Consider the following 22687-nt stretch of genomic DNA (forward strand, 5'->3'; position numbering starts at 1 on the left):
TAAGTAGGGCCAAAGCTGTCTGGGATGGTTTGGAATTTTTGGGAAACTATTGTCTGTTCCATGTGGCCGGAGCTTTTCTTAATCTTGGAGAGCCGCTCCAAGGCTGGGCCTGGGAGCAGGCCCCAGGGTGTTTTCCCTCTTCCAGCAATAGTCCTGGTGGGCAGGCCTCCTTGGGAGGGACACACCTCAGCAACAGCTGGTGGGATGTTTATTTACTTGCTGTCCCTACAGCAAGAGCCTATTTCTGGAACAGGTACTGGATGCAAGCCTGTGCCATTCCAGCACTGATCCTCCCAGAGCCTGGGCAACGCAGGGGCCATGTGGCAGGAGAGAACAGTGCCAGTCACTCAGCTTATCTCCCTGGCTCTAACCCAACCTTCTTTGGGTGCACCACGGCATTTCTGCTTTGCCCTATTGGTAGTTGTCCTTCCTTGGCTCTAGGGGGCCACATGAAATATTGCTCCATTTGCTCTTTCTGTTTCACTTAGGGAGCCCTCTCAACTCAAATATTCCTGATTTGAGGAAGTGCTAACTGGAGTTCCTTGGAAATTTCCAGAGTCACAGAAAAAAAGAGATCAGCATTTCTGGCCAACATAACTTTTCCTACAGTTTAGTCCAATTTCTGAAAGGGAATTGGAATATAAAGAGGTCATTTGACTTGTGATCACACTGTAAGCCACAAGACAGATAAAGATAACACCCGAGACTCTTAGATTTAAATTTAGTACCATTTTAATAGCCTAAGTTAAGTCTATATTATAAAAGTAGCTTTGGAAGCTAATATCAAATTTGTTTTTGCTATGGGGCACCTGGCTGGCTCAGTTGGAGGAGCTAGGGTCGTGGGTTCGATCCCCACATAGGGTGTAAAGATTACAAATAAATACTTAAATTGTTTTTGGTAAATTGTGCTTCATTTGTTTTATAAGTCATCACTTAGGTTGTCACCTCTAAACCAAATAAGAAACCGTATTGTGGGGCACCTGAGTGGCTCAGCTGGTTGAGCCTCCAACTTTGGCTCAGGTCATGATCTCATGGTTCGTGAGCTCGAGCCCCTCATTGGGCTCACTGCTGTCAGTGAGGAGCCCACTTTGGATCCTCTGCCTCTCCCCTGCTTGTGCTTTCTCTCTTTCTCAAAACTAAATTTAAAAAAATAAGGAAAAAAAGAAACCATAGTTGCAACTCGCTGAACTCCCTTCTGTGGAAAGCTGCCTCTATTAAAGAGTTAGGTGAACAGGTAGCTGACTATCTTGGGCCTTCGTCCCACACCTCACCCAGGTTTTCACGTGGGGCTAAAAGCCTTCCAGTCCCATGGTTCCTCTAACTCAATTTCAGTCCCTCTAACTCAGTTTGCCACCTTCTCAGGCTAAAATTTGTTTCTTAGGTAGGCGATGGGAGGTAGAGACAGGGCAAAGCTAGAATCTTGCCTGAATTACAGAAACACTATTTTCTGGTACAGATATATCCTCTGTCTGGCTACTCTTTAGGAGAGTGTTTTGGGACCTTACTGCTGTTTTTCTTAAGTTGTTGTTACTTGAGGAAAAGTGATTTTTGTTTATCCTGCAGGGAGAAGAAAACACAGTCTTTAAAAAAAAAAAGTCTAGGGGCACCTGGGTGGCTCAGTCGGTTAAGCCTCCAACTTCGGCTCAGGTCAGATCTCACATTCATGGGTTCCAGCCCCACATCAGGCTCTGTGCTGACAGCTAGCTCAGAGCCTGGAGCCTGCTTCCGGTTCTGTATCTCCTTCTCTCTCTGCCCCTCCCCCTCTCATGCTCTGTCTCTCTCTGTATCAAAAATAAATAAAACATTAAAAAAAAGAGTAGGAATAAAGCTAACACCATTAATTAATTTTTTCTTTTAATTTTTAGAAAGAGAGAGAGACAGTGGGGGAGAGGGGCAGAGAGAGATAGGGCTCGATCCCACCACCCTGATCACAACCTGAGCTCAAATTAAGAGACAGACATTCAACCGACTGAGCCACCCAGGGGTCCCCATAATCAATTTTAAAACAGGAAAATGCATCTGGCAATTAACACCTCCCCCTAAATTCATAATTCAGCAAGTACATGGAATTACCTGGTTGATTCCCATCCTTTCAAACAAGGCAAATACTTGATTCACATATGACCACATGTTCTCTGAAGATTTTTATGGTCACCCTGCTCATCATCAGGGATTTGAAACCTGTTACCCAGGAAAAAGCTCCATGGGGCCAGAGCTGCAGAAATCTGGTCACAGAATCCTACCCTAAGAGCACTGAGCTAAGGTTTGGCTTGTTGGAGGGTTCAGGTCAAAAACAGAAGGCTGGCAAAGGTTATCAGTTCTCCCGCATCATCAAATACTTGTCTTTACCTCCCCACTGCCTGGGAGCATCTCTCTGGGGGAGAAGCAGTTCAAGAGCACCACACACACAGCTGTTCTCTTTGGAAAAACTTTATGTAGACAACACGGCCTGAACAAGAACACAATAAACAGGGAAGCACAGGCCCAGCCACGAAAGCTGCCACGAGAGGCTGGGAACTGTTCAGAAGGGTGTCAGACACCAATACCAAATTTACAAGTCTAATTTGAAGCTTGGCCCTTTCTAAGTGCAAGAGGGAGTTAGCGGCAAAACCATGCATGAAATAAAAAATATACACACAAACACCCAGGTTTTCACACTTGTGTCCCTTTTCTCCACAAGGAACAAATGAGACAAAGGAAAAGTGCGGCCTCAATTCCTAAAGTCCCTCTATTTATTACAAACTTAAAGGAGCCCCACATGGGGTGAGGCAGACCTGATTCTCCTTGGCCTCACTCACCCCTGACAGTGAACCAAGGGAATGCTTGGGGTCCAGGCAGGAACATCCAGAAGAGGCAAGAAAAAATATGGCTCACTTAGCTTATATATTCTACACAAGGGTATCAGTTTCTACAAATGTTTTCATACTTGCTCCTTCACTAGATCCTTAGCAGACTTCTCACCTGGAGCAACTGAGCTCAGGCAAGGTATGAGACACAGAGAAAAGCGGTATTTTGATCCAGCACGTGCCGGGTCAGTCACTTTATCCAGGACAGTCACACATGCCAGCCCCAAGCCAGTCCTCAGGGCCCCACAGCTGCTGGCTTTGGTGAGTGGGAGGGCGGGCTACCCTCCCTCCTTAGGTTTCTCCTTGCTGCTCCGCTGTTCCCTCTGGACCCGAGGCAGCTGCTGGGCGTGTGTGTGCCGGATTTACTGTGGCGCTGCCGCTGGCTCCTCCCCGGCCGCTGGCTTCTCGACCTGGGACTCTGGAGGAATCAGATACTGGACCTCCTCTGTACTGATGGCTACTTTATCTGGCTGGAGCCACCTCTTGAAATGTTCCAAGGTGCTAGGAGAGAGCAGGAGAAAAGGGCGGCCGCGTCAGATCCGGCTGATTAATGACTTAATGATTATCTCAGTTACTCAAATGCTGCCTTCCCGCCCACCACCAATTTCTTCCTACAATTGTTTTTCACTGCTGACGGGGAGAATGACGATCCTCCTCTGACAGCTGTGCATCCTGGCAGCGCAGCAGCATAATTTACCCCCTAGTGGGCACTTGGGCTATAAGCAGCGCCAGGCCCCCTTCAAATGCAGAGCCTCCAAAGGCTTGAAGGCTTGACGGGAATAGCTGAAGAGCTTATGCCTCAGTCCTGGCTTTTCTTCCTCGAAACTGGAGTGGAGAGAGACTGTCAGAGGGAAGAAACGTTCAAATAATAGCAAACTATTAGTGGAGCATCTTGAAACCTCCTATACCTGAGGCAGTCTGAGGCTTGACTATACTTAGGGTGCTTAGTGGCACTAAGCACCATTTTTGTGGGGTTTTTGTTTGTTTGCTTCATCCTATAGCAAGTCCCCAAGATGGAAACATCTGCACAGCAATTTCTCCCACAAAGAAATAGCCACTATGTCAGAGGGCTCTTTTTTTTGTTTGCATCTGTGCAGAGGGGGGAAGTGCCCCCTCCCACCTTCCTTAATTACCCAAGATCCTCCACTCTAAAGCTTATTAGATACTCATGGTGAACTATAAATGACCACAAATAAGATAAACCTTATTCTATGCTCTTCAGTAGCCCAAAGTCTCAAGCCGAGAAGTAAAGCCATCACCAGCAGATTTTAGACACCGAAAATGGGGGAATCCTGGTGTAGACAATAGGACTGATTTCTCAGCCCATTATTCCTGTGCCAAGAGCACACCAGGATGAGGGTCACCTACCTGGCCTTAACATACATGAAGAACCACACAATTCCACTACAAAATGGCCTCTGTTTAAAGCATAAACGAAGTCTGCAAATAAATGCAAATCTACTGTTTCTGGTGTGCTTGTTCTCACACTGATAGAAGTGTTCCCACAGATGGAGCCTGGGAAGCAAGTGCCCACAGCGCAGGGGACTTAGGCTCTCCAGGGGCATTTAATCTTCAACGACTACACTTTTGTTTTAATTGCTTCTATAGAAAAGGGAACATCACATCATTTTAGGTACTGATAAAGACACAGAAACATGAACTTGAGCTTTGGTGTTGGTTTGATTTCAAAGAAAAAGAATTCCTACTTGAGAATTATGCAGGAGAAAATTTTGTCTTTTCTTCTCAGAATTGGAGAGGAAGCAAATATTCAAGGGGAGCAAGAATCGAATACCAAGTTATTAGTGGGTTGGGAATGTATGCATCGTCAAGTCTTGTGTTTGGGGCTGTTGAAGGCTCAATGGGGTTGAGTCTTTAGAGACAGAAAAGAGCAAAATGTGTATTATTTTCTGAACCCTCAGAGGATAGGTAGAGGGCTTGGCTTTAGATGCCACACTGATTTCTGAAGAATCTGGGGGCACGCCAATGCAATATTTAAGATAATGTAAGTAAAAGTACTTTATAAATTAAAAAGCAAAATGTAGGGGCGCCGGTGGCTCAGTTGGTTAAGCATCTGACTTCGGCTCCAGTCATGATCTGACAGCTCAGCTCGCAAGTTCAAGCCCCACATCAGGCTCACTTTTGTTTAAAATTCAGGGTTTTACTTCCCTCACTAGTTATTTTGAATAATTTACTATTGAACTTTATTTTTTGTAATTTTTTTAAATGTGTACTTATTTTTGAGAAAGACAGATAGAGGTGAGCATGAGAAGGGCACAGAGGGAGGGACACACAGAATCTGAAGCAGGCTCCAACCTCTGAGCTAGCAGCACAGAGCCTGACATGGGGCTCGAACTCACAAACTGTGAGATCATAACCTGAGCCAAAGTCAGAGACTTAACTGACTGAGTCACCCAGGTGCCCCTTCTTACTGAACTTTAAAATTCCATCAGGACCAATGATAATAGCTAACATTTACATAGTGCTTACCAGGGGCCAGGTCTGTTCTAGTTTTAGAAGTTTTAGAGACCCCTTTTTTTTGGTCTCCATGGACTATTTGGGGAGGGATGACAAATATATATAATGATGAACCTAACAAATAAGGCAGCCTAAGAAAAGAGCCAGGTGAGTGGGAGTGACACAAAGTATTTTAAGCACTTTGTACACAGTAACTCATTTCACCCTCAAAACAACCCAAGAGGTAAGAGCTACACTTCCTGCTTTAAGAACAGGAAACTGAGGCACACACAGGTTATTTCCTCAAGGACACACGGCCAACGAGTGGCAGAGCCACTCTCCTGGGTGTCGGGCACCATTCTTTGTGGCAGAATGCCCGCTCCTCTTCTCTGCATCCGGCACCCTCTGCAGATACTGTTAAGGTCCTGCCGTCTCTGGCACAAACACCAGAGCCCACAGAGAGCTCAGTGGTCTCTCAGCTCCCAGAGCGTGCCATCACTTCCGCTCACCCACCCGGCTCTTTTCTTAGGCTGCCTTATTTTGTTAGGTTCATCTTTATATACATTTATCATCTCTCCCAAAGGATTATGCAGACCAGAAAAAAAAGGGCCTCTAAAACTTCTTCACATCATCTTTGCCCCGGCACCCCCATCGAGCACAGTGCCTTCACACAGTAGATGCTTAAGAAATTCATTCATTTAGTCTATACAAATTTGTGACAGAAACTCTGTAAGGCAAAAGGGAGTCACAGATAAGGTACTGTTCCAGTTGCTGTTTGGCTACTACTTTCTCAAGCACATTGTATACTTGGAAATGAAGACAATGCTTTATCCTCAATTCTGCTCAATCTGTGGTCAAGATGTAGGTGGAGTATTTGCTTTTTTACAAAAATACTATCAAAAATCCGCTACTGGGCCAAGAGCAAAGAGAGCAACCTTAAAAAGGATGATTTTGGGGAGACTGGGGGCTCAGTCAGTTAAGTGTCCAGCTTCCGGCTTCGGCTCAGGTCATGATCTCATGGTTCGTGGGTTCAAGCCCCGCGTTGGGCTCTGTGCTGACAGCTAGCTCCGAGCCTGGAGCCTGCTTCAGATTCTGCGTCTCCCTCTCTCTCTGACCCTCCCCTGCTCGCGCTGTTTCTCAAAAATAAAAACATTTAAAAAAAAAAAAAGGATGATTTTTGAGCCCAGAAAAGCTGATGTGATATCAACCAATATCTGGACTCAAATGTCACTCTCCCTGAATTCTTTTGACGAAGAGAAATGCCCTCAGTGAAATACTGTCGCCAGGACCTGGACTGAGAATCAATTACCTCTCATCAGAATCAAATCCATCCACAAAGAACTCTGATGCTAACTTCTCCTGGAGGAATCGGTCCCAGCATTCCTTCTTGGCTTGGGACAAGGTTCGAAGCATGTCCTTAGAAGTTAATTCCTGATTTAAACCTTTGATTCTTCTCAGTTTCTTCTCTAAAAAGAGAAAAGGAGAAATTAATAAGGAAAGTGAGTATAAAATGAAACTAAATCTACAATGCAACATGACAATTTAAAAATTCTCTCACTGATGAGTATATTCACACTCCCTGCAAAAGAGCTCACCTCTTTTTTTTTTTTTTTTGAGGACAGGTAAAGGGAAATGTACATTTTTCTTTTTCCTTCACAGTGTCTTAACTCTGGATTGTATCCAATAAATGTTTAACCTCGGAAAGGGAAAAAGCCATAGGCTCTCATAAATAAATCAGTGGCATGCCTTCTTTGAAATCACAGAAGCCAGCAGGTTTCTCTCTAAGGAATTACGTGTTTCTCTGGCTTGACATGTGTCAACTCCTTGAAAATAGTCTCTCTGAGGAGTAAATGGTTTTTCTTTTTGTTACAATGCCACAAAATAGTCTCCAAACTTCGTGAGAAAGAATTAGAGAAAATGATGAAAGATCCAGTGGTTCATCAGACACTAACACTGATTTGATGGAAACTCAATAATCAGAGACCTTGAAGATCTCTATGTGTGATTAATTTCTCCATAAAAGAAAAACAATCTCGCAACGTTTTTTAAAGCTACTCAGCTTGTGGCCTGGATGTTGGAACCTGATAAAAACATCTTGTATTTCCAGTGAGTGGATACATGACTTCCTGATGATAGATGTTTACTTATCCTCCTTTGCATTTTAAGTGTAATTGTTGAATAACTGAAGGATGGAAGGAAAGGTATCACCATTTGCCTTCTGCCTTAATTCAATCTTGCCTTCAACTATAATAAATGGGTCAATGATGGCCTTCTGGAAGGGGGAGTGGGGAATATCAAGCCCAGACCCAAACAGAAACTTTATGATTTGCAATCCTGTTTTCATTTATTCTTTTTTAAACTTTATTTATTTAAAGTAATCTCTATACCCAATGTGGGGCTGGAACTTAGGATCCTGAGATCAAGAGTTGCAAACGCCTCCAAATAAGCCAGCCAGGTGCCTCCTCTTTTCATTTTTTTAAATATTTACTTATTTATTTGGAGAGGAAGAGAGAAAGAGAAGGAGAGAGCAGAGGAGAAGGAGGGAGAGAGAGGAAGATAGAATCCCAAGCAGGCTCAGCTCAGAGCCTGACATGGGCTCTCTCTCACAAACTGTGAGATCATGACCTGAGCTGAAATCAAGAGTCGGTCACTTAACCAACTGAGCCACCCAGGCGCCCCTGTTTTCATTTCTACACAGGCCACTTCATCTACCTGAGCTGAAATCAGATGCTTAACCCCATTGAGCCACTCTGGTGCCCCAAGATTTTACTTTTTTTAAGATTTTATTTTTAAGTAATCTCTACACTCATCACAGGGCCCAGACTTACAACCCCCTAGATCAAGAGTCCCATGCTCTACTGACCCAGCCAGGAGCCCCATAATCATCTTCTTAACTGATTTTAGAAAAGATTGGTGGAGTTTTAACTTCCCAAACCAGTCTTGACCAATCAAATCATCACCAAATCCACAAAAGTTTCTTACATCCCCTGGGCACAGAGTACCAACAAGCTGCAGGATGTGGTTCTCTAGCTTTCTCAGACAGTTGCTTCTTTTCTTTATCATCATTAAGCAGATGTTGTGACCACCACAGAAGAGAACTGTCTGGCGCACCTGGGTGGCTCAGTCGGTTAAGCATCTGACTCTTGATTTCAGCTCAGGTCATGATCTCACAATTTGTAGGATGGAGCCCTATGTCGGGCTTCCCCCCCCCCCACGCTCCTTACCCCCCCCCCTCCAAATAAATATTAAAAAAAAAAGAGGGGTGCCTGTGTGACTCAGTCGTTAAGCATCTGACTTGGGTTCAGGTCATTATCACACAGTTCGTGAGTCCAACATCAGGTGAGCTCAAGCCCCGCGGTGAGTGAGCATGAGTCCTACATCCGGTGAACATGAGCCCTGCTTTGGATAAAACATAGGCCTGTGTGGGCCCCTCTTCTTTCTCCCTCCCTCTTTGCCCCTCATGGGACTCTCTCTCTCTCTCTTTCTCTCTCTCTCTCTCTCTGCCCCTCACTCACTTGTGCCCTCTCTCTCAACAAACAAACAAACAAACCAAAAAGAACACAACTGTCACCCTCCTCAGCCAGGGCTGAAGGCTACAAGTATTACTATCCTAACTTTGGTGGGTTCCTGATAAATTTCACATTACACCCTTATGGTTGTCATTACCCATCACTCCACTTGTGTTTTTCTCATATCCTTTTCTAACAGATCATGTAAACACTATTCTGACTCTTCCTTCTGTCCTTCCTCAAAAGCTGCTTCCTGAATTTCCTTTCCTTCCTTAAATAATTATTCCCAGATTTGGTTTTGTAACACATAGATGAGTCTCATGGGTGTTTAATAAAAGGATACCACAGGTCTAAAGCAATTACTGCCCAAGACTGATAATTTTCTTTCCCCTTGCATGGGACAATCTGAATCTCTTTCCTGTATTTGGAGTCTCTCTAAATATTAATACTTAAGGATACAGAAGATGTGCTCGGGAAATATTAAAAAATTAAATGACTAACGAGGTAGAATGAATTTTATGTCAACATGGTCCCCATTCCAACAATCAACCTATTTAATATAACAGTTTTTTAGTACAACAGTGTTTCAATATAATAGTTTCATCAGAAATCCACATGCAGCTCTGGGGCCATGACCTTTTCTTTCAGGATGGCATGATGTTTGATACTTTTGAGTTATCTAAATACATGGGCCACCAACAGTAGGCAAGAGGGTTGTACAGAATGCCAAGAAATGGGGGCGCCTGGGTGGCTCAGTCGGTTAAGCATCCCACTTCGGCTCAGGTCATGATCTCAGAGTTCATGAGATCAAGCCCTGTGTCTGGCACAGTGCTGACAACACGGACCCTGCTTTGCTTGGGATTCTCTCTCTCCTCTTTCTCTGTCCCTCCTCCTACTCACATGCATACACAATCTCTCTCAAAAATAAATAAACATTAAAAAATAATGATAATGGGGCACCTGGGTGGCTCAGTTGGCTAAGCATCTGACTTCAGCTCAGGTCATGATCTCACAGTTCTTGAGTTCAAGCCCCAAATCAGGCTCTATGTTGATGGCTCAGAGCCTGGAGCCTGCTTTGGATTCTGTTTCTTTCTCTATCTCTCTCTCACTCTGCCCCTCCTCTGCTCACACTCTGTCTCTCTCTCTCAAAAATAAACATCAAAAATAAATAAATAAAATAAGAATAAACAATGATAGTAATAATAATTAAGATTAGAAACCAGGCTTGAGGGGTGCCTGGCTGGCTCAGTCTGACTTTGGCTCAGGTAATGATCTTGCAGTTTATGGTTTCGAGTCTGGCATCAGACTCTGTGCTGACAGTTCGAAGCCTGGAGCCTGCTTCAGATGCTGTGTCTCCCTCTCTCTCTACCCATTCCCCGCTCATGTTCTGTCTCCCTCTCTCTCTCAAAAATAAATGCACATTAAATATATTAAATAAATAAAAGAAACCAGGTTTGATATAACTTCAACATGCTTCCTTAAAACCACCAGCTTCTGATTAAAAAAAAAGTCATTTAACTCACCTAGAGATGCTAAATATACTTCTGAATCCTGCAAGGGAGCCCAAGGCTTTATAGCTGGCTGATCAGTAAACTCTGGGGCCTCCCTCTGGCCTGTGCCTGCAGGGTAAGAATCCATAAAGGAGTCTGAGAAGGCATTGTCGGCACCATCTTCTTGGTCAGGATTTGGCAGACAGGAACAGATTTCAGCCCAAAGATCAGGACCAGATTTTGTGGCTGTAGACTCAATGCTCTCAAACATTTTCATTTGGAATCTGAGCTGGAAAAACAAAATTGTAAGGACAGGCTTTAAGGATACAGTATAAGTATTCAGTACTCATATATTTGTTTACCTACTGAAGGAAGGTAATAGTCTTTAAAGAAGTTTCTCTAGGGGTGCCTGTGTGGCTCAGTCCATTAAGCATCCGACTTGGACTCAGGTCACGATCTCACCATTTGTGAGTTCAAGCCCTGCATTGGGCTCTATGCTAACTGTTCGGAGCCTGGAGTCTGCTTTAGATTCTGTGTCTCCTCCTCTCTCTCTGGCCCTACCCTGCGCATGCTCTATGTCTCTCTATCAATAATAAAACATTTAAAAATGAGGAAAAAAAAGTTTCTCTAAACTTAAAATGTCTTTTGTTAGATTCCTATACTACAGATATAAAGATGACAAAAGGGCAGTTGGGTTCCTCTTCTGGCTTGGCACTCAAGTTATTTTCATAATAAAGTCTGTTTTTAAAAATGGAATTTCTCAACTCAGACACAAAAGGACAAATATTGAATGACTCTACTTATATGAAGTACCTAGTGCAAATTTATAGAGACAGAATATAGAATGGTGATTGCCAGCGGTTTTGTTCCAGAGATGGATAATCATGATGGCTGCACACCCATATGAGTGCCACTGAACTGTGCCACTTAAAAATGATTAAAACAAGGGCCACCTAGGTGGCTCAGTCAGTTGAGTGTCTCTTGATTTCAGCCCAGGTCCCTGATCCCAGATTATGAGATCAAGCCCCCCATTGGGTTCAGAGCTGACAGCACTGAGCCTGCTTGGAACTGTCTCTCTCTCCCTCTGCCCCTCTCCCCCACTCACCCTCTCTCTCTAAAAATAAAAATTTACAATTTTAGGGGCACTGGGTGGCTCAGTCAGTTAACTATCCAACTCTTGATTTCAGCTCAACTCGCAATCTCACGGTTGTAGAACTGAGCCCCAAGTCAGGCTCTGCACTGAGCACGGAACCTATTTGGTCTCTCTCCCTCTTCACTTCTCCCTATATAAGTAAATAAATAAATAAATATTTTTAAAAATTTTAGATCATTAAAATGGCCAATTTTACGTTATGTATGGGTTTTTTTCCCCTACATTTATTTATTTTTGAGAGTCAAAGAGAGACAGAGTATTAGTAGGGGATGGGCCGAGAGAGAGTGAGACATAGAATCCAAAGCAAGCTTCAGGCTCTGAGCTGTCAGCACAAGTCCTATGCAGGGCTCCAACTCATGAACCACGAGATCATGACCTGAGCCAAAATTGGACACCTAACCAACTGAGCCTCCCAAGTGCCCCACATTATGTATGTTTTAACACACAGCCACCCACCCACCCCCACACCCACACACACACACAAAGAAATGTCCAGGACATTTCCAGTGGAGACAACCATTCTGCACTTTCCTCCAAAGATCTCCAAAATGCAATCATTCTGTTCTCAGCCAACTAAATTTGGTTTCCATAGGACATGGACTAAAGGCCTTGGACAGTTTCATAGACCCAAGGATAGTAAAATGATGTTTGGTGAACACTGTCAGAGAGTAATGTCATAGGCAAAGCCCCATGTGCTCGTTACATGTAGAAGCTAGGCTATATACCTTATTTTATAAGTTGTTATTTTAATAGAAACACTGGAAGAGGCCTTTCCATCAGTTTACAGATAAAGAAACTGAGGATCAGAAGGATAACAAGTCTAGGGTACCTTACTGATATATATAGATATAGATATAGATATAGATATAGATATAGATATATAGATATATAGATATATAGATATATATAGTGATTCCTTAATGGGAAACCACACCTCTGCAGCTCCAAAATCCATGTTCTTATCCAATACCTCGCTGCTGGTGCTTTCATAACTATCTAGTCATACAGGATGGGTTGACACCTCCTCTCAGGAAGGACCTTTGAGATTAGGACGGCTAACTAGGGTAACGTCTGAATAATTCCAGGAGAGAGAGCCCAGCCAGCGCAAGGGCCCAGAAGTAAAAGGCACAGAAATGTCACAGAGGCCCTGGATGAATCGATGCCAGGGTTCCAGTGAACCTCCACCCCCAACCCAAAGTCGCTTGAACCCACCCAAACCAAAACTTTGCTCGCACTGGAGCCCCAGCCCTCCCCCTCTTCTCTAGGAAGTCCAGAATAGCCCCGGCAATCCCAATGTCTATACCCGGGCCTCCGTCACTCTGACCTCAATGACTGGGTGAGCGATAAGATCAGGCCCCGAAGTTCCTCTGTGGTATCCCGGGATAGGACCCGGGCCTAGGATCTAAAACGGCAGGCACCCTTGCCCCTCTTCACCTACCGCAACCGCCTGCCCAGGAGCCCACAAACGCTCGGCTCAGTTCCGTCGCTGAAGGCTGTGAAGAAATGGGGGGCGGAGTCTCCGAGTGATGGATCCCGGGAGTCCTCCAACTACTGCCCATCCTGTCGATGTTCTGTGCGTCGATTGGTTGAGGGTAGCTCAACTAAGTGAGGAAGTGAGGAGCCGAGTGAGTGAAAGAGGTAGGCGGGACTTGTTGCCGGGAAACAGGAGAGTCGCTGGACCAGGGCTCTCACCTTTCCTGGGACAGGTAGATTCCAAACGCATTTGGGCATTCCTGGCGCACGGACAGCGCCCTCCGCCCATCCCCTTCTCGGATAGGGAAGCACAGATGCCAAGGCCTTTTGAGATTTTCTTGGTTCCATGAGCAAATTCACCTCCTGGGCAATTCTCTGGGCTGGTGTTTTATCTGTGAAAATTTCAGCCCTTTGCCACCCAAATTAAAGTACTTCAGTGGCTCATACGGTGATGGACACGACTACTTTCCTTATCCTCAACAGGAGACCCAGGCCCCTAATGCCAAGTTATGAAGCTTTTTCTTATTCATTTTGTCAATAGACACCGAGCCCCCCTTGTGTTCCAGGCATTGTGTTAACGAGAATTCAAGACAAATAAAAGTTGGTAGGGGTCCAAGAGGTCTTTACAGCTAAGTATAGAAGGGTGGGCACCATGGGGGCAGACAATTTTACAAATAACAGCAAAGAGTTACAAAAGATATGACAGAAGTGTGGCTGGTGTATGTAAAGGAGAAGGTGTCATGGGAGTGTGTCAGGAAGGCTTTTTTTTTTTTTTTTTTTTTTTTTTTTAATAAAGAGAGAGACAGAGCATGAGAGGGGAAGGGGCAGAGAGAGAAGGAGACACAGAACCGGAAGCAGGCTCCAGGCTCTGAGCTAGCTGCCAGCACAGAGCCCGACGCGGGGCTCGAACCCACGAACGTGAGATCTGACCTGAGCCGAAGCCGGAGGCTTAACCGACTGAGCCACGCAGGCGCCCCAGGAAGACTTTTTAAAAGGAGAGATGACCTTTGATATCTTTCAGGGATTATCAGTTCCCTAAGATGCAACCTTCCTCCCCCCACCTCTCCACCCCAATTCCTGGGGTGGTTACTCTCTCTCAAAGAAACATGTGAAAAAAAAAAAAAAACATTAGCCAACCAACAGTAGATGTAACTTGGCTGAGGATAAAGCCTGTATATGTGTCCAAAGTTGCTTGCATGCTTGTGCATGCTCTCTTTCTCTCTCAAAATAAATAAATACTTTTTTTAAAAAAAGGTAGTCAGTAGTTTGTGGCTATTGAGCACTTGAAATGCAGTTTGTGCAACTGAAAAACTGAATTTTAAATTTTCTTTCATTTTACTTAATGTAAATTTAAATACCCACATGTGGCTAATGATTATTATATAATACAGGATTAAAGGATATTAAGTAGAGCACAAAATCTCAAGATGGGCCACAGAGTGAGGCGTGGGGTCTATACAGCAAGGAACAGTGTCTAAACTTCACTGAGGGACTGCTCAGGGAATATCTCAATGCCTTTGAACGTAGACACTGCAGCTGGCATTGCTGACTGAGCACTGGACATTAAGAATCCCCCACTGTTAGGTCTACAAATCAGATGTTTCCAGGGGCACCTGGATGGCTCAGTTGGTTAAGTAAGTGCCTGACTTCAGCTAAGGTCATGATCTCGTGGTTCATGGGTTCAAGCCCTGCATCGGGCTCTGTGCTGATAGCTCAGAGCCTGGAACCTGCTTTGGATTCTGTGTCCACCTCTCTCTCTCTGCTCCTTTCCCATTCTCTATCTCTCTCAAATAAACATTTTTTAAATTAAAAAAAAAAAGGAAACAAATCAAATGTTTCTAATGCTATCTTGTCACACATGGGTTCTAAACTGTGCCTGCTACCTCTCCTGTGTGCCTCTGAACCACAGGCCCTGCCTGATCAGTGGAGCCCAGGTGATGAAAGCCCAAAATGCAAGGGAATCTGGGAAGGCCAGTTTCTGGCTTACACCTCTTGGAGGCTATACATTTTTAAATTTTTATTTAATTTTTATTTAATTTTATTTTTTTTAATTTTTAAAAATGTTTTATTATTTATTTTTGAGACAGTGAGAGACAGAGCATGAGCAGGGAGGGGAAGAGAGAGAGGGAGGCACAGAATCAGAAGCAGGCTCCAGGCTCTGAGCTAGCTGTCAGCACAGAGCCTGAAGCGGGCCCGAACCCACAAACTGTGAGATCATGACCTGAGCCAAAGCTGGCCGCTCTACTGACTGAGCCACCTGGGCACCCCATGAAGCTGTCAGCACAGAGCCTGATGCGGGACTCGGACCCACAAACGTGAGATCATGACCTGAGCTGAAGTCGGAGGCTTAACCGACTGAGCCACCCAGGTGCCCCAAATTTTATTTAATTTTTAAACATGTTATTCAATATTGGTTTCAGGAGTAGAGTTCAGTGATTCATCACTTACATACCACATCCTATGCTCATCACAATAAGTGCCCTCCTTGGTACTCATCATTCATCTAGCCCATCTCCCTCACCTCCCTCCATCTACCCATAGTTTATTCTCTATCATTAAGAGTCTCTCATGATTTGCTTTCCTCTCCTCTTCCCCCCTTCCCATATGTTCATCTGTTTTGTTTCTTAAATACCACATGTAAGTGAAAACATATGACATTTGTCTTTCTTTGATTGACTTATTTCACTTAGTATAATACACTCTAGCTCCATCCACATCATTGGAGGCAGTACTTATAATGTTGGAAATTCCTCGCATAAAAGAAGAGTGTTATAAAGATGCTGGATATCCAGAGAGTATGACAAATGTCTACTCTTCATGGTCTATGCCAGTGCTTCTCAAACGTTAATATGCAGACAAATCATCTGAGAATCTTGTTAAAATACAGATTCTTGGGGCGCCTGGGTGGTTCAGTCAGTGGTTAAGCATCTAACTCTTTATTTGGCTCAGGTCATGATCTCATGGTTCATGAGTTTGAGCCCCCACATCAGGCTTTGCACTGACAGTGCGGAGCCTGCCTGGGATTTTCTCTCTCTCTCTCTCTCTCTCTCTCTCCCTCTCTCTCTCTGCCCCTCCCCTGCCTGCACTCTCTTTCTTTCTCTAAAAATAAAAAATAATAATTTAAAATTTTTAGAGGCATTTGGGTGGCTCATTCGGCTAAGCGACCAACTCTTGGTTTCAGCTCAGGTCATGATCTCATAGTTGTGAGATCAAGCTCTATGTCAGCCTCCATGCTGGGTGTGGAGGCTGCTTAGGATTCTCTTTCTCCCTCTCCCTCTGTCCACTCCTAAAACAAACAAACAAACAAAAAACAGATTCTCAGGCACCTGGGTGGCTCATTCTGTTAAACTACCCACTTTAGTTCAGGTCATGATCTTGCAGTCTGTGAATTCGAGCCCTGCATCGACCTCTGGGCTGACAGCTTCAGAGCTTGGAGCCTGCTTCGGATTCTGTCTCCCTCTGTCTCTGCCTCTCCTACCCTGCCCCTCTCAAAAACAAACATTAAAAAAGTACAGATCCATATTCAGTAGTTCAGGAGGGAAGAAGGAACAAGATTCTGCAGTTCCAACAAGTTGCTGGGTGTTTCCCATTTTGCTTATCCAGACACCACATTTTGAGAAGCAAGGCTTTATATAATCCTACAAGGACTCCCTCTCTGTAACATTCTAATCCCTCATCCCTTGTCTGTGCTTCAGACACATTCTGAAAAACATTATATTTTTTAAAAAACCAACTTTATTGCAATCTAACTTACATTCCATACTATTTACCCTTGTGTGGCTGTTTTTCAGAGGCTTTGCCTTCTCTTAATTTGGCTGTTTCTGAGCCTATTCTCCAGTTCTCTTACGGATTCTATTAAGTCCTAATATCCTTTCAACAGTTCCTTCTCTGATGAAGTTAACCAGGGTTGGTTTCATATTTTGCTTTTAGGAACTCTGACAAAGGCATCTATTGATCCACTTGCGGTTTCAATCTCCAGAACTGGAGCATATGGAAGGCAAATGGAAGCTCTCTAATTCTTCTACTGTTAGGGGGAAGGATAGCTGCCAAGACATTGCTGAGAGAGAGAGAGAGAGAGAGAGAGAGAGAGAGAGAGAGAGAGAGAGAGAGAGAGAGAGGAGAAGAGAAAGAAAGAGAGAGAGAGACTTTAAATACATACATAACAGCTTTATTGACTCATAAGTCACATACTATAATATTCATGCTTTAAAGTGTACAGCACGGCGGTCCTTAGTAGAGTCAGAAATTAACAATCCTCATTCTGATTTGTTTTGCGTAAAGCTCCTTCCGTTTTTCCAGACCCAATGGACTTTGCGCATACCTACACGGAATCTACACTTTTGGTGAGTCATTCGCACAGCCTCTCAATTCAATTCACTCCCTTACTCACTTTCACCCACTGCTTCACAACTCGCAACTCCACTCTTCAAATCACTCCCTCCCTCACTCCTTCCCTTCTCAGTCCCCGCCTCGGCACTGGGCCTCGCTGATTGGCTGGTGCCCGGTGACGTTCTCAGATCGCGACGCAGAACAAGGAGCCTGCCTGCCGGTCATGCGGCTGAGGGGCCGCCCGTGGCTCCCAGTTCTCGTACAAGTGTGCTTCAACCTCCGGCGTCTCCGTGTTGCCAGTTCTTGGGGGTGGCTCCCGATGGCGGAAGCATTCTCAACCGGAGCTGAGGCAGCGGCCGGGCTGAAGGCTCCCTCTCAACAAAACGGAGACGTTAGTGGCGACGCGAGTGGGGAGCGGCTCTCCGGCAGCCCGGAACCGGTGGGCCTGGGAGTGGAACCGGCCCGGGAGGACGGGAAGCAGACCCAAGCGAGCGAGGAGCAGGTCCCAGTTGCAGCTTCAGGCCCAGGCAAGCGTAAGAAGCGACGAGACGCCACCAGGGAGCGTGTCGTGCCACCCCCGAAGAAGCGGCGGGCAGGGGTGAGCTTCGGCGATGAGCACTTTGCAGAGACCAGCTACTACTTCGAGGGCGGCCTGCGCAAAGTGCGGCCGTATTACTTTGACTTCCGAACCTACTGCAAAGGCCGCTGGGTGGGCCACAGTTTGTTGCACGTCTTCAGCACCGAATTCCGAGCCCAGCCCCTGGCCTACTACGAGGCTGCAGTCCGGGCGGGGCGCCTGCACCTCAACGAGGAGCCAGTACAGGACCTGAGCATTGTGCTCAAGGTGGAGTTCTGATGGGGCCGGTTGGAAGCGGGCGAGGAAAGGGGGCAGGGGTCTTTTCAGAGTTAATAGAGCTTAGTTACTGGAGTAAAAGCGAGATAATTCTGAAGCATTCTCCCTTTCACTTGAAACACTCTTTTAGCCCCCTTCTCTCGTCCCATCTCCGCAGAAGTAGCCTCTGTGCTTCAAAACTCAGCCCATTTATCCCTTCCATCCAGGCGGCTTCCTTGTTTCCAAGGGACAGAAGTTGGAATTTTCAAAGCTCCTTCTGTGCACTATCTTGTGGCACTGGCACTGATCGCTATCTTACATTATAGTTCTCTGTACAAAGAGTGATAATAGAGCCTCTCATATATGTCTCCTTACTGTGTGCTCGCACGGAGGTAAGCATTTTATGTACTTAACATTAAATTCTAATGACAGCCTTGTGGGGTAGGTATTGCCAGCCACCTCATTTTACCTGTGAGGAAACAGAACTGAAGTGAACTTCAGAGAGGTAAGGCAACAGTGTCACCTCCAAAGCCTGTGTTCTTAAAACTACTACTTATTTATTGTAGAAGGGTACCTGACTGGCTCAGTCGGTTAAGCCTCTGACGGTGTGTTTTGTGTTTTGCATTTATTTATTGTTGAGAGACAGAGTGCGAGCAGGGGAGGGGCAGAGAGAGAGTGAGACACAGAATCTGAAGCAGGCTCCAGGCTCTGAGCTGTCAGCACAGAACTGTTAGATCATGACCTGAGCAGAAGCCAGACGCTTAACCAACTGAGCCACCCAGGTGCCCCAATAAATAAATTAAAAACATTTTAAAAATTATTTATCATAGAGCCTGATAAGGTAGAATTATGAAATGTCAGGAGTAGAGACTGGAATTGTTTAGCCCAGTGATTTGACCTTTTAAAAGTCCATCACAGCTAAGAGCTAACAGACACCCCTGTCAGTAACACTGACGCACCAGGTTGTGAGGGGGAGACGATTTAAGCATTTGGAAAATGAGTGTTTTGAATCCCCTCCCCTATCCCTAATTTGAGAAGTACAGTTCTGGCCTAACCCTCATATTTTACAGATGAGGAAACTGAGACCCAGAGAAGTTAAGTGATACACAGTGGGCCTGTGGCAATTCAAGTCTAGGGGCCAGATATCTGGACTTAGATCTTAGTATTGTAGGTTCAAATTCACAGTAAATGGAGGTTTTTTCCCCCTCTAAAGTTTTTTCAGAAAACTTTACCCTTTATTTTTTAATTTTTTAAAAAAGCTTTAGCTTCTAAATAAAACTTTATTGTAGAGACAATACAAATGAGCAAAACCAAAAAAATCCATAAAACTACCACCCAGAAATATCACCGAAACATTTTTCTGTATATCTTGGTATTTTTTCAGTCCCTACTATCTGCCTGTGTGACAATCTCTACTTTTGCAAAATAAGAATACACTAGGCACTTTCTGATTAAGAATGTGCTGTGACCATTGTGTGTCAGTAAGAAACAGGAAACTGTGTGAAGTTGACTACAGGTTGCTGGCCTCTGGGCTGATGAGTTGCCTTTGTCATTGGCAGGACAATGACTTCTTGCGAAACAGAGTGCACAGACATGAGCCACCGGTCACAGCGGAACCGATCCGCCTGCTAGCTGAGAACGAGGATGTGGTCGTTGTAGACAAGCCTTCTTCCATTCCCGTTCACCCGTGTGGCCGCTTCCGACACAACACTGTCATCTTCATCCTGGGCAAGGAACACCAACTCAAGGAGTTACATCCACTGCATCGGCTTGACCGCCTTACCTCAGGTGTCCTCATGTTTGCCAAGACGGCGGCTGTCTCAGAGAGAATTCATGAGCAGGTTCGGGACCGACAGGTGAGCTCGGCTTTTGTCTTCTGCATCTACTTCCTCGGCTCACGGATGCTTTGTATCAAAAGTGTGTCATGGAGTTCTTTTGGAGTGGCCCTTCATGTTATCTGGCCAGTCTTCCTATCTTCAGGAAGGTCAACACTGAAAATGCCAAAGACAGGTCATTCATTATCTCTTATGATCAAAGATTTAAAAAAAAAATTTTTTATGTTTTATTTTATTTTTGAGAGAGAGAGTGCGTGAGCAGGGGAGGGTCAGAGAGAGAGGAAGACACAGAATCCAAAGACAGGCTCCAGGTTCTGAGTTGCCATCACAGAGCCCAACCTGGGGCTTGAACCCATGAACCCTGAGATCATGACCTGAGCTGAAGTTGGACGCTTAACTGACTGAGCCATCTAAGTGCCCCTCAAAAGATCTTTTGAGATGGTATATATACTCTTTCTTGGTAGCTTGCCGTTTTTAAGTTTTAAAGTGCTGACAGGCTGACCAAGGTGTTTTTTGGTTTTGTTTGTTTTTTTATGACTAAGGTTTTTTAAGATTATGAGGAGAGCCTACTTGGTAGAAAAATTCTGGGTGAAGTTGGAAGAAGCTTGAGAAGAGTTAAATGGTTCTGACTGTAGTCTTGAGGCTTGTAATTTTTGTTCTGATTGCAATACATTTATTGAGTGTTTACTGTGTACCAGGTTCAGTACCAAGTACATTAAGAGTCTAACTCACTGTCCTTGTTAACAGTCCTGTGAGATAAATGCTTGTTTTAAAATAATTTGTATAGGGGTGCCTGGGTGGCTCAGTCAGTTACGCGTCAGGCTTCAGCTCATGATCTCATGGTTCGTAGGTTCGAGCCCCATGTCGGGCTCTGTGCTGACAGCTAGCTCAGAGCCTGGAGCTTGCTTCAGATTCTGTATCTCCCTTTCACTCTGATCCTCCCCTGCTCACGCTATCTCTCTCTGTCTCTCAAAAATAAATAAAAACATTAAAATAAATAAATAAAATAACTTGTATATTTATTTATTGGGGGGGCGAAAAGAGAGAGAGAGAGAGAGAGAGAGAGAGAATCCCAAGCAGGCCCCCAGTTGTCATCACAGGGCCTAACACGGGGTTCAAACTCAGACCTTGAGATCATGATTTGAGCCAGAACTGAGACATGCTTACTTGACAGAGCCACCCAGGTGCCCCAAATGTTTTTCTAATCATATGTTTTCTAGACAAGTTAATGGGATTTAAAGAGGCTAAGTAATGTACCTAGAATCATGAAACTGGCAAATGGTGGAGCTGGGGTTTGAATGCTCTTCTGTCTGACACTGATGCATTTCTTATCACTGTATGGGGCCTGAACTTTATGAGTTTAGGCTTTATGCTGACTTTCTCCTTCTTTCCTCCTATGTAGCTGGAGAAGGAGTATGTGTGCCGGGTTGAGGGGGAATTCCCCACTGAAGAAGTGACCTGCAAGGAGCCCATCTTGGTGGTGTCTTACAAGGTAGGGGTGTGCCGTGTAGATACTCGGGGCAAGCCCTGTGAGACAGTGTTCCAGAGACTGAGCTACAACGGCCGCTCCAGTGTGGTGCGGTGCCGTCCACTCACAGGCCGCACTCACCAGATCCGAGTCCACCTCCAGTTCTTGGGCCACCCCATTCTCAATGACCCCATCTATAACTCAGTTGCCTGGGGTCCATCCCGGGGCCGGGGCGGCCACATTCCCAAAACAGATGAGGAACTGCTTCAGGACCTTGTAGCAGAGCACCAGGCCAAACAGAGCCTGGATGTGCTAGATCTCTGTGAGGGTGATCTGTCCCCAGGACTCATGGACTCTACAGCTCCCTCCTCAGAGTTAGCTAAGGACCACCTAGAAGAGTTGGCTGCATCTGCCCAGAAGATGGATGGAGCAGTTGAGGCAGCCCCTCAGGATCTGAACACAATGGCCTTGGCACCAAAGAAGGCAGTCGAAACAGATGCTGTGAATCAAGAGATAGACCCTCTCTGTGCAGAGTGCCAGCTGGTGCGACAGGACCCCTTACCCCAGGACCTTGTAATGTTCCTGCATGCTCTGCGTTATAAAGGGCCTGGGTTTGAGTACTTTTCACCCATGCCTACCTGGGCACAGGATGACTGGCAAGAAGACTGAAGGCTGTGGCCGAGGGACTGCTTCTTGGACTAGAAGAAGAATGGGCTTGGAGTAGGAGCTGCTCTCATGGGCTGGTACTCAGGGTTTCTACAGGAGAGAGGTTGGGCTCTTACAGGATCTGCTTATACTTGCTACCTCCTTCTGTACTCCTCTAGCTAGGGTTAGGGAGCTTGTTGGTTTGTAAATACATCCCTTTTTCTAACGGCTTGTGTGTTTTGGTTTTCTTACTTTTTTATTTTAAGGTAAAAATCACATATTGTACAATTGATTATCTTAAGATAGGCAGTTTGGTACATTAAGATAGACATGTGGTACATTCACAACGTTGTGCAACCATCACTGCTTACCTAGTTTCAGAACATCTCCCCTACCCAAAAGGAAACTCATATGTATTAAAGAGTCACTCCCCATTTCCCCTTCCTCACAGCTCTGGTCACCATTAATCTGATTTCTGTCTATCTGGGTTTGCCTGTTCTGGACTTCTCATAGAAATTGAATCATACAGTATCTGACCTTTTATGTCTGTATTCTTTTGCTTAGCATACTGTTTTTAAGGTTTATCCAATTTATAGCATTTATCAGTACCTCATTCCTTTTTTATGGCTGAATAATATTCTCTTGTATGGATA

At 45.0% G+C, this 22687-nt stretch overlaps 2 protein-coding genes across 6 annotated transcripts; one reads left to right on the plus strand and one right to left on the minus strand.

The window, feature by feature from the left end:
- Positions 1-2414: 2414 nt before the first annotated feature.
- CCDC32 (coiled-coil domain containing 32) lies at positions 2415-12968 on the minus strand. 4 transcript variants are annotated; one of them, XM_029951217.1, is made up of 4 exons: positions 12891-12968; positions 10333-10588; positions 6610-6766; positions 2415-3347 (listed from the first exon to the last, which is right to left on the minus strand). In XM_029951217.1, exons 2-4 carry the CDS (start codon positions 10574-10576, stop codon positions 3209-3211), a joined length of 540 nt encoding a protein of 179 aa, XP_029807077.1. In that variant the 5' UTR covers positions 10577-10588; positions 12891-12968; the 3' UTR covers positions 2415-3208. The 4 variants fall into 4 exon arrangements, with proteins under 4 accessions (XP_029807077.1, XP_029807079.1, XP_029807078.1 ...); XM_029951219.1 differs by having other exon boundaries at positions 10333-10583; positions 12891-12947; XM_029951218.1 differs by lacking the exon at positions 12891-12968 and adding an exon at positions 12777-12873.
- Positions 12969-17462: 4494 nt separating this feature from the next.
- Positions 17463-22263, plus strand: RPUSD2 (RNA pseudouridine synthase domain containing 2). 2 transcript variants are annotated; one of them, XM_029951165.1, is made up of 3 exons: positions 17463-18098; positions 19646-19942; positions 21324-22263. In XM_029951165.1, exons 1-3 carry the CDS (start codon positions 17478-17480, stop codon positions 22056-22058), a joined length of 1653 nt encoding a protein of 550 aa, XP_029807025.1. In that variant the 5' UTR covers positions 17463-17477; the 3' UTR covers positions 22059-22263. The 2 variants fall into 2 exon arrangements, with proteins under 2 accessions (XP_029807025.1, XP_029807026.1); XM_029951166.1 differs by having other exon boundaries at positions 17463-17852.
- Positions 22264-22687: the final 424 nt, after the last annotated feature.

This window comes from Suricata suricatta, chromosome 9, assembly GCF_006229205.1.
Source record: "Suricata suricatta isolate VVHF042 chromosome 9, meerkat_22Aug2017_6uvM2_HiC, whole genome shotgun sequence".
NCBI classification, from domain to species: domain Eukaryota; kingdom Metazoa; phylum Chordata; class Mammalia; order Carnivora; family Herpestidae; genus Suricata; species Suricata suricatta.